General features: G+C 43.4%; 1 protein-coding gene across 5 annotated transcripts in view; it reads left to right on the forward strand.

Moving 5' to 3' along the window:
• The window catches only part of plxna3 (plexin A3), a 137,971-nt gene that overhangs the window by 27,402 nt on the left and 98,557 nt on the right, over window positions 1-12,012 (forward strand). For all 5 annotated transcript variants that reach the window (XM_044210247.1, XM_044210245.1, XM_044210248.1 and 2 more), the window contains 4 exons: window positions 242-432; window positions 3,557-4,104; window positions 4,549-4,713; window positions 9,795-9,977. In XM_044210247.1, the coding sequence (XP_044066182.1) occupies window positions 242-432; window positions 3,557-4,104; window positions 4,549-4,713; window positions 9,795-9,977 (1,087 nt within the window). The remainder of the gene's footprint in view (window positions 1-241; window positions 433-3,556; window positions 4,105-4,548; window positions 4,714-9,794; window positions 9,978-12,012) is intronic.

Raw genomic sequence — 12,012 nt, forward strand, 5'->3', positions numbered from 1 at the left:
CATCTGTCCATCTGTCTCGCTGTGTCACTGCTACACCTGTCTGTCTGCTTCACCTGTCTCACTGCTTTGCCTGTCTTTCTGAATACTTTACCTGTCTTACTGCTTTACCTGTCTCACTGGTACACCTGTCTGTCTCACTGCTTCACCTGTCTGTCTGGTGGCAGATTGGTAGCCAGGTCAACTGTCTAACAGCTGTCTCACCTGTCAGGCTGCTCACCTGTCTGTCTGTCTCTGCCCTCAGACTGAACTCGTCAGATAATGTGAATAAGCTCTTACTGGTGGATTATACTGGGAACAGACTGGTGGCGTGCGGGTCGATCTGGCAGGGCGTCTGTCAGTTCCTCAGACTGGAGGATCTCTTCAAACTGGGAGAGCCGCATCACCGCAAAGAGCACTACTTGTCTGGAGCCAGAGAGGCTGATGGGATGGCAGGTAAGATGGGGTGGAGGGGGCGGGGTCAGATACACCTGAACAGGTAGAATATTAAGATTGTATAGGACAGACCTTTTGAAGAACTTTTGAAAACAATAGCAGCATTTTTAAAAGCAACAGTTTTAAATCTTATGAAATCCTTTTTTATAAAATCACCCAGCTAACTGTTAACCCAGGCTAACGTTAAATACAGACTGACTAGCTAACGGTAACTCTGGGTTATCTTCTCCAGAGTCAGATGAGAAGATTGATGTCAGTTTCACCTGAGTGGAGACAGGTCCAGGATGTGTTTAGCATAGGTTAGCACAAAGAGTGGAATAGAAATGTAAAAAGGAGACATTGTGGTTTTAGCAGCAGTTAGCGTCTGAGCTATTTGTTGACCAACAACCGCTGGGTGCTGTGACTGCAAGCGTCATCTCAAAGTCCTTCCCTTATCAGTGTGTGTGTGGGTGTGTGGGTGAATGAGATGCAAAAGTGCTTTGGATAAAAGTTGCTATAGAAATGCAGCCATTTACCAATTCCTTTACAAGAGCTAACTGTTAACCAGGGCTAACGTGAATTCCTAGGAAGGTCACAAAAGGCTTATGGTAATTCCTGGGATTGTGAGAAAAGCTAACTAAATTCTAGCTTGTCTTACCCAGGTTAGTACTACTGCTAGCAAGCTAATCTGTCAGCATGTTCACTGTTGGCTGGCCACAATGGTATTAAGCTATGCTGTCTTTATTAACTGGTATATCAGACAGACTGCTGTAGCTAAGCTAGCCCTTTCCCCCTGCCCTTCAGTCTTTGTGCTAAGCTTGGCTAAACATCTTCTGGTGCTGGTTAGCTACAAATACCAAATATAACATTAGAAATGCCAGTTGTTTAGCTAGCATAACATAATAACCGAACAGTGATTATGCTAACTGTGTTGTGGCTAACACTGGCTAGTAGTTTTCTCCTTCCTCCTAAAGTTTCACCTCCATCACAGCAAGTGTTGCACCCAGCAGCACAACATTTTGTTTTGTTGAGTAAGAGAGATAGGTCCAGGGTGTCTTTAGCCTAGCTTAGCACACATACTGGTAGCTTAGCGCATAACTCAACAAAATGGATTATAACTCAAGCTGACTACAGGACGGTTTGGATTAGACTAGCTTGTTAGCTAACAAGATGCATCATGTAAATCAGACAGCTTTGGAGTTGTTAGCAGGTGTATTTCTTAACTTTTATTGGCTAGTAGTTTTCCCCTGCTTCCAGCCTTTCTGCTAAGCTAGGCTAAACACATCCTGTTACTTTGACAATAGTTAAGGGTGACTAAATTCTGATTAAAGGTGACTTTAGCCAATGGCTGCTTGGAAGGAAGGAAATCAATCTCTTTGGAAAATCTGGGTTTTCTCAAGGTAACAGTTTAGCAGAGGTGGTTAGCCACCAAGATTTTGTTTCGTGATCAATTTAGTTAGTAGTTGATGTCCTAAACAACGAGCACTTTCATAAAAAATATTACAAATAAATATATTTATTGTGTGGAATAGCGCCTCTGCTCTTTTTCCTTATGTTTGTGTGTTTATTGTTGTTGTTTAATGTTCATGTATTTCATAAAATTGTATTGATATCTGTAGTTAATGAAATAGAAATACAAATCCACTGTTATGGTCTCTGGGTTAAAATACACAGTTGTATTGTCTACAGCCAGAAGTTCCTGCTGTCTGTTCCACCTCAGGTTTAATTCAAAGACGTTCTGCAGATTTTGTACTCATATCATGTCAAAGTTTTAATCATTTTGATGCCAAAAAAGAAAGCAAAGCTCTAGTGTTTCCTCTCGACTTTGTTCTTGACAAGCTGGAGAAGCATTTCACCCAACAGGTGTCAATCATGTGTCAGGGTGTCATAATGTTTAGCAGGTTTTTATTATAAATCAGCTGCCGTAGTTTTTAGTTTGAACATAATCCTGAATGAAGACTGTCGGGACAAAACAGCAGATGATTGACAACCAGACATAGTTCACATATTTCATGCCAGATTTCTTAAAGACAGTTTTTGCAGTAAGTTGGCTGACACACCACACTGGAAGGATTTCTCTGATCACATGTAACTTACAGTGGTGTGATATAAAATATTATTTAGTTAAATATTTAGTAAACTCATAATGTTAAGGTTTGATCTCATGTTTCTAAGTTCTGAAATGGTTCTGAACTAGATGCTAATACTAGAACAGCTTCTATGGGACACCAGCAGGACATTTACGCTGTTGAAAATTAGAAGTAAAGACCAGTAAAAACCCTTTTCACTTATCAACCTGTAACCTAGGGCTTCTCCTACCCTGAACCTTTAAAAATCTTATACATCTTTGGTACAAGGTTTTTGTGTTTCCACTGTGTTTTACAAACTGGGATGTTGCAATTATACGTCACTAAAAACGCAGCAGGACCAACCTCATCATTTTTCTGGTAGTTAAGTGTACCAGAAGTGTAGTAAGCAGCTGCAGGACAGAATCAACTGATACGGTTGATTTTCTTTCACCTTTAAGCCCAAATTACTTTCTGCATCCGCGAGGGTCCATGCGGACCGTCTACATGCAGCTCAAAATTTATGACTGCACGGACTGTACGCCCCGACAAACGTGTGCCCGTGTATCCAGGCATGTAGTGGGAAGTGTGAATGTAGTGTGAAGAGAACCATGTGTGCCTCCACTGTGTGGTCCATAGGTACAGGCAGACGCTGGTTGGTGGCCCAAAATGGCATCTAGCACGTCGAACCACCTAGTTTTTCTGTTTGCTCCACTGTGTGCATTGTGATTCTTTATTTCTCTATAATCTTGTTTGGCTGCACTGTTTTTGCCACCAACCCCTGAAAGTACCCGGAACTTGGATTTAATTTCACCTCCTTAACAGAGGCCCAGTTTAGTTCCAGGAACTCGAGAGAACAGTGGAAACCAAAGCAGAACCAGAGACAATGGCTACACGTTGAGTTATGTTTCGTTAAATTCCTGCAGTAGAAAAGGGTTTTAAGTGCCTGATTGGTTCATTCAGATGGAGGGCGTGTTCATGTTGATGTCTGACTAAAGGAGAGACCTGTCAATCATCAGCTTGTAGAAAGCACACCTGCAAACAGGTGTCATGAATCTGTTCCTCCTCCTCCTCTCCAGGTGTGGTTGTTGGTGAGGACGACTGGACGGCCGACCCAAAGAGGAAGAAGCCGGTGAAGGGCGGCAGCCGCCTGTTCATCGGCGCCGCCATTGATGGAAAGTCGGAGTATTTCCCCACGCTGTCCAGCAGGAAGCTGGTGGCGGACGAGGAGAGCGTCAACATGTTCTCACTGGTCTACCAGGACGAGTTTGTCTCTTCACAGATCAAAATCCCGTCAGACACGCTGTCCCTCTACCCGGCCTTCGACATCTACTACGTCTACGGTTTCTCCAGCCGCACCTACGTCTACTTCCTGACTCTGCAGCTCGACACGCAGCTGACGCAGATGGACGCCGGCGGGGAGAAGTTCTTCACTTCTAAGATTGTCAGGATGTGTTCCAACGACACCGAGTTCTACTCGTACGTGGAGTTTCCTCTGGGCTGCACCAAAGACGGGGTGGAGTACCGACTGGTCCAGGCCGCCTACAAACAGAAACCAGGGCGGCGGCTGGCCCAGGCGCTCGGCCTGTCCGAGGACGACGACGTCCTCTTCGTTGTCTTCTCACAGGTGATCTACCTTCAGCATCCTCTGTCCTGATTGGTCTTTCATCTTTTCTCTCTTCCTTTCTTTTTCTGCAATTGTTTTCTTTCTTTTATACCTGCAGTTGTTGTTTTGATTGTCTTTCTCTTCCCTTCTGTCCTTCCTTGTGGCTCTCTCCTTTCTTTCTGTAATTATCTGTTTCTTTCCCATGTTATTGTTTTACTTTAGTTTGTTTTTTGTTTTTTTTTCCTCTTTAATTCTTTCTATTTATCTTTTCGTGTGTCTTTCTTTGTCTTTTCTTTCCAACCATGTTATGACTCAAGTCTTTCATTCGTCGACTAACAGACTTATTCGGACATGAATCTTTGTTCATTATTTTGGTGGCAGTGCCTTGCTTCCAGGGGCCTCCGGTCTCTTTGGGGTTTGAACCGACGCCTCTCAGACTCGGGTTGTGTTCTTTTGTGTTTTCAGGGTCAGAAGAATCGCTCTAACCCTCCCAGAGAGACGGTCCTCTGTCTGTTCACCCTCCATGACATCAACCTGGCCATGAGAGAGAGGATCCGCTCCTGTTACCGTGGGGAGGGAAGACTCTCGTTACCGTGGTTACTCAACAAGGAGCTGCCCTGCATCCACACCGTGAGTTTCACCGCGCGCGTCACAAATTAAATCAAGACACCTGTCGCAAACTGTTTTACAGCCAAGAGTTTAAACTCAAGAGAACGTTTGAGACGTCAGAATCAGTTTGGTCAGTCTGTGTGTGTGTCAGTGTATTTCAGAGTGAAACTGACAGTGTGTGTGTGTGAACCACAGTCTGATGCGAACAGGTAAACGCAGCCTTCTCCTTTAGCTATTCTGTGTTTATTCACCACAAACTGTGCAGACCATAGTGGTTGCTAGCTACGTCTAATAAGGCAGGCCATTGACATATTGGTCTAATAATAGGAGGATCCTATTAGCAAAAAGCAAATCCTTAATAGCCTGAGGTATCTATAAATTATAACTTCACACTTGAGGGGGAAGTCCACATTAAGACCTCTTGGCTTCAGTGTTTGTAATTTATACATCCGAAACCCTCCTCGGCTTTTCTCAGAACCAGGATAAGAAGTTTACACGAGCGACACATAACTGGAAAACCAAAGACCCGATCATAACAGGGACACTAGTGTCCTTTTAAACACACTAAATAGACCTTGAGCTGAATTATTACATATGAAACTGCTGCTCAGGTTTATAAAGTTATTAATTGATCAGTAATAAACGTTCCAGTCCCGCAGGTTCAGCAGGTTCAGCAGGTAAATGAAAGCCAGCAACGTTTGAAACCGAGTGAAATCTCAGTTTCTTTCATCGTTTCTTTCCATCCGAGGATACTGAACATCATCTGGCCAGAGGCTGGCTACAGGCTGCAGCACACACACACACACACACACACACACACACACACACGCTACAACTCTGTAAAGAGGAAACCAGTTTCTCTCTTTGAAGTTTAAGCACGAATATACTTTATTTGCATGGATGGATAAAGGATGATGTATAACACAACATGTACAAAACAAACCAGGAAGAGAAAGGAACCTGAGTCTCCCTCTCTCTCAGTCTGCAGTGGGGTTATTTCAGGTCGGGGGGTAGATGATGTTCTTATTCATGGCGGTAATGGCCTGCAGTGGTAACCATGGCAACCAAGCAGGGAAACCCGCCAGGAGACGAGTCCCGAGGCCAGGCTTGGATTTGGGAAGGGGATGGTGGGAGTGATGGGGGAGGGAGGGGGTTGCCCCCGGTAACCAACCAACCAACCAACTAACTAACCAACCAATCACAGCTAATCAGCCACACGCTGATGAAAGTAATGAAATATAAGCTAATGACCCATGCTGCTGTAGTGTGTGTGTGTGTGTGTGTGTGTGTGTGTGTGTGTGTGTGTGTTTTTGAGGGCAAAGAGAGAGGAGGCGGGGCCAGTGTCCAGGCTCTGACCTCCTTCTTTTATCATAAACAGCAGGGAGTGTGTGTGTGTGTGTGTGTGTGTCATGCATGGATGTTAGGATGTAAAATGACAACGTCCCTTTTCTTGTTTGTACTTGTGTGTGTGTGTGTGTGTGTGTGTGTGTGTGTTTCAGTCTTGTTTTTCATTAAGCGTCACCAGCAGGCTGCTTGTCTGCACAACATGTAACAATCAACAATCTGTCCTGTGTGTGTGTGTGTGTGTGTGTGTGTGTGTGTGTCTCGTACCTTCAGGACCTTCCTTCACAGTTAATGATGATCTCTATGCCGTACCAACACACACACACACACACATTTCTACACTTGTGAGGACCCTCACTGAAACAAAGCCTTCCCTTTAGTGTGTCACATCCCTTGTGTTTGTTACTGCAGTCTGGGCTTCTTGTACCGGAGTCGGTCACAACATGTTTCAGTGTGTCTCCACAGCTGCATGTTTATCATGTCCCAACCATCGTGTGCTGCTCACCTGAGTGTTTCCAGTTTATTCCACTAATTATGAGTAACGTAACCTTTCTCAAACAGTACGATATATATTAAATTGGTGATGAACTAACAGACAGAATGCAAAGCGTGGCTGCATGCGTCTCGTTACGCTGGCAACAAACACGCTGCCGTTTCCATCAGCAGCAAGCAGAGATGTCCCAACCCGATCCCAATGATCAGTATGAGGACCGGTCCTGGGAGATTTTAATGGATCAATATCAGCTAAAATACAGCCGTTCAAAATCCTTTTTTTTACTGTACTGCGTTTCTTCCCTGAACTCTGCTGCGTTTTGTCCACCGCAGCCTGCTGGTGTTGCAGTGCTGCTCTCCTTAATGACAGCCGGCTCGACGCTGAGAGCGTTTCACTGCATATGAGAGTTATTTGGGCGCTGGCGAGCGACTGTTCTGACACTGAGGTTGACAAAATACACAGATTTGCTCCGGCGGTAACAAATCTCTTCTCTCTCTCCTGTTATCGAGCGTCAGAGCAGGAAACCTTCAGGAAGCAGCTGCTCGTGCTCGGCCGGCGCTGACGTCGCGCTCACCGTTAAAAAGACAAACGTGTCCGGCTGCAGCTCAGATCAGCTGTCACGAACTCACGTTCGTTCGGTCAGAAACTCGATCACAGAGCAAAATCAAACGCGTTGCTGTCGGTTTGTGCGTCTGAACTCAGCCAAAGATGGTTTATGAGGTCAAAGAAGCGTCACTCTGCAGCAGCGCTGAGTGTTTCTGTCTTCTCTCCAGCTGATCTCACGTCAGTTTCAGGAGGCACGTTCTCCGCTTAAACCTTCAGTCGTATCAGATCAATAATTTAAGCTGTCAACTTTACAGTTTTGAATCGGGACCTTCAGTATTCGGATCAAGTAGCTCGTGAAAAATAAGGTGTGTCAGATTTGATCTACAGCTGTTATTTTGATGTGTTATGTGTGATATTTAATCAACAAGTATCAGATTGGGCACCTTTTAAAATTGGGCAGATGCCCGGGATCGGGGCCAAAATAGATTGGATCGGGACATCCCTAGTAACACGACTTTTAAGAAAAACACACAGATCTTGCTGCCAACTCAAGACAATAATCCAAACAGCGATCTGCCATACAGCTCAGTCCACCAGGCCTCACAATCTAATGAACAAAGTCTGGCTTCATTTCTAACGTAAGTCGACTAAATTTAAAAACATTGTTTTCTTTCTTTTGTGGCTCTCCGTCCACGCTAAAGGGCTCATTGTGGTCTCTGCACCGATCCGTTCTCCAGCCACACTGTCTGCAGCCATGCTGCACTCACATACTTGTGTTCTCCATCTGCACTCAGACACTGTAGTTTGTGCTGTGGACGAATCTACGGCAAGCAGAGTTTACTACATTTTAGAGTGGGGTTTTTTTTTTAAAGACAGATAATATTACAAGGACAGGATGTTTAGTGAATAAAACACAGGGACGGGAAAGTATAGAAAAGGAAAGAAACATTATATACTATAAATAGCTTGTCTGAAATATAAACTCACAGTATCAGATGATTCAGAGAGCAGATCTGAGTCCTCTTAAGTGCAGTTAAACCAACGTTTTTGGTGTTTCAGAGTTTCCACCCTGTTCTGTTGCTGTGATGCATCAAGTCCTTAACCCGCTAATGACAGGGTGTTAGCCAACCTCTGTGTGTGTGTGTGTGTGTGTGTGTGTGTGTGTGTGTGTGTGTGGACCCTGTAATAACGCTGCTCCTCCCTGTTTCTATATAATCTCTACACCGAAACATGAAACGCATATAACAGATCACATCGTACGCAACATCTGGTCGTCCCCATGCAAAAAAAAAAAAAAAAAAAAAAAAGTGTTGTCAACTCACTTCTGTTTGTATGACCATGTGGGGACTATAGTTCCAACACAACACTCGCTGTTCTGACTTGAGTCAGTGGAGATTTTCAGATTCATTGATCTGCTGAGGAGATATTTAAGGCTACAGGCGCATGTTTGATTGAATACGTAAATAAACGTGTCACTAATTGTGCCCTTGTCGGCTCAGCCACCCCCGTGCAGGATAAAAGAGCATTTCTGATAATGTGTCCAAAGACTTTCTTTTGACTTTTCAATGATGTAAAAAGTATTAACACAAAACTTGATAATCAGTTTGCTTGCTGGATTTGGCGACGTTTTGTCAAAAAAGCACTTGGTGACAAATCGAGTCACTTTTTGTGCCGACCATAACTCTTCTCTATAAGAGAATATTATAATATTATTAATATATTTCTCAGTGAATGCGATCTCATGTGTCTCTCTGGACTGACAGCAGCAGTACGTTCAGTCAACCAGCAGAGTTTAACGGAGTGAGTTTATTCCAGAGTCCGATCCTCTCGATCGAGATATATATATATATATATATATATATATATACAGTCTAAACAACAGCCTTCATAAAAAGATTTTAAATTAGAGGAAGATTTAGATTCATATTGATGAGACGACAGCAGCTTAAATAATAATAATAATAATAAAATAAAAATAATGAAACAGCTAACAATGAAGCTAGTTACAGTCCGTTAAGTTTGTTGTTGACAGGATTTCAGTTACTCTTGCGACACTGAAGCATTTTACATTGTTCTGCATGAATTTGACTGCTGCACTGCTCTTGTTGAGTTTGTGTGTATTTGCACCACACAGCCAATGGACTGTACGGAGGTTACCTGTGGTGAGCTAACAATGTTTGCCGACCATGTTTGTGATCTTTAAATTCACCAGAAGCTCCAGTTCTTTCTGTTATTTACCTCCAGATTTTCCTCGTCCTTTTTTCTCTGTGTGTTTACTAAGTGGGGTCATGAATCTTCAGGATAAACGGAGCGTTTTTGCTCAAGTTGAAACATGTTCAACTTGGTGGACACGTAGTCACCTTATTGTGGGTGAATCGTAGGGTGAATTCAAATCCACTTGTGTCTAAAATTTGCTTTGCACTAAGTCAGTAGAGTACATGACATACTGACGTGATAAAGTGATATACATGTTTCAGGTCATCTCAAGGGAAACAAGTTTAACTGCAGTCTGATAAAAACACATGAAATAAAGACAAACCCCACAGTGTTTCGCAGATGTTGTATTTCTTTAATACTTACCTCAAAGTTTAATTTTCCTCTATTTATTTCCCTACAAGATTAGTTTTATCTGTGTTAGCGGGTAGTCGTATCGTTTTTATATCTACTAAAATAAAGGAACGGTCTTTTTAATAATTTCTCCTCCCTCCCTCTTCCACAGCCGAAGCAAATTGGAGATGATTTCTGTGGTCTGGTGTTGAATCAGCCGCTCGGAGGCCTGAGGGTCATCGAGGGAAACCCGCTGTACGAGGACCGGACGGAGGGCATGGGCGCCGTGGCCGCTTACACCTACGGAGAACACACGGTGGTGTTCGTGGGAACCCGGAGTGGACAGCTGAAGAAGGTAGGAAGAAAGAAAGGAAGGGTGGAGGGATGTTGCTGGTTGATATGTTGATTCTGCAGTTTGGTGTGTTTCTGAGGAGAAAAGATTTTGGGCTGCAGAGAGAGCAGAAATGTTTGTGTTGAATTTGTTTATGCTGCTTTCATAATGTGGGAAAGGAAGGAAGGACAAAAAGAGAAAAGAGAGGACAGAAAGTCCGAAAAGAAACAACTGTAGAGTTTTTTGAGAGCTGCTGCTTCCTCTGCTGAGAGAAAATGGCTGCATGAATGTTTTAAAATTGCTGTTGGGTCTTTGACTGCTTTCTAGTGTTTCTATTTACAGAGGAGAGGAGAAAAGATGGAGAGAAAATTGTCTTATTCATGTTTAAAATCACTGCAGGCTCTTATAGTTCTTTGGAAACAGAACAGTTTGTGTCTGTATTTCCTGCTCCACCTCTCAGGTTTGATTGTCGTCTCTCATCACGTTTTAGTTTCCTGTCGTCCATCTTTCAACAAATCAACTGCTTCGCTTTACTGTGATTATTGATACCACGAGGCATTTAGCTTGAAGCCGATTTTCACCGTCATGTGGGTGAAGATTAAACTCATGAACACGTTGTGACATTGTGCAGCTATCACCTCTGAGTCACCCGGCATCATTTTGTTTTCTTTTACCTGTAGTTGGTGCTTTAAACGGTCATAACTCAGGTGTACTGCTTGCTCAACAGCGCCCTCTACATCAGTGTGTGCCAATTTAGACCTTATTTAAAAATCAACAAATGCTCTGGCAATCAACTAATTGTTTCAGCCGTATTTGTGTGCAAAAATCTTAATTTGTAAAGCAACTAGTAACTAAAGCTGTAAGATAAATGTAGTGCAGTAAAAAGTACAATATTTCCCTCCGAGCTGTAGTGAAGTAGAAGCAGCAGAAAAAGTGGCATGAAAAGAAAATACTCAAGTAAAGTACCAGTACCTCAAATTTGCACTTAAGTACGGCTCTTGAGTAAATGTACTTAGTTACATTCCAAGTAGAGACAGAGAGACATGTTCCAGCCTTTAGCAGTGACTCCATAATAATAATAATGATAATAATAACCATACGCAGCAGGTATCTGATAAATATTTCATTTCTTTCTCCTCCCCGGTCACACCTCCATATGTGCTCAGCCTGCTCTCTGCTGCCGGTGGCTCTGTCCTTATTATTGTTATCTGGAGCTGAAAATAAGCCGAACGTTGTTTTGATTTCATAACACAGCAAACACAGTCTGTTCATTTCCAGGGTTTTTATTCGCAAGGCAGGTACAGATAAACAGCAGAGAGGTGTAGAAGCAGGATCCAGGACTGACACAGGATCAGTAGCGGTTCAGACCGACTCCCGGCCGTACAGCAGGACAGACAGACGGAGCCGGCGTCTCTGCAGAGACGTTCTCAGCCTCGTCTGGAGCTGTAAACTTGTCTCGTTAGCGTTGTGCGGCCTCAGTTCATCTCGCTGAAAGCTGCAGAGACTGCTGTCAGAAAAATGTCCCACTTAGCAGCACAAAGTGTCTGTTTTCTGTCTCCTTCAGAGCTCTGCAGTCGGTTAAAGACTCGCTGTTTCCCTGCAGGACAGAGTCCGACCTCTCTGGAGGATTTAAGACTTGGCTCAGTCTGAGCTGCAGAAAGCTTCCCTCCACTGTGTGGGGAAAACTACCAAACCCAAACCAATGAAAGGACAGTATGCAGCTGTAAGGTGGACTCCATGAGGAATTATTTCATCTTAATGAGTTTTAATCATCTTTGCTCTCCAAAAAAACCTGATCATGGACCAAAGATTTCTGTGTTTTAGGAGAATCGATAGCTGAATGATCCACTTGCTGGTCTGTTGGGCCAATCAGTAGTTTGGTGTAGAGTGCGAAATCCTGCTTCAATTCCTGCAGATATTCGCCGTCTCAAGAAGATGATTCCTAATTATTTTGCTGACTTCCTGACTTTTCCTCTCAGGCCTTCATTGGGTTAAGTTTATGTTTCCACGACAAACCTTTTGGATGTGATCAGTATGTTCTTAGTTCAACACTTTGATA

Source organism: Siniperca chuatsi, linkage group LG10 (genome assembly GCF_020085105.1).
Source record: "Siniperca chuatsi isolate FFG_IHB_CAS linkage group LG10, ASM2008510v1, whole genome shotgun sequence".
Taxonomy (NCBI): domain Eukaryota; kingdom Metazoa; phylum Chordata; class Actinopteri; order Centrarchiformes; family Sinipercidae; genus Siniperca; species Siniperca chuatsi.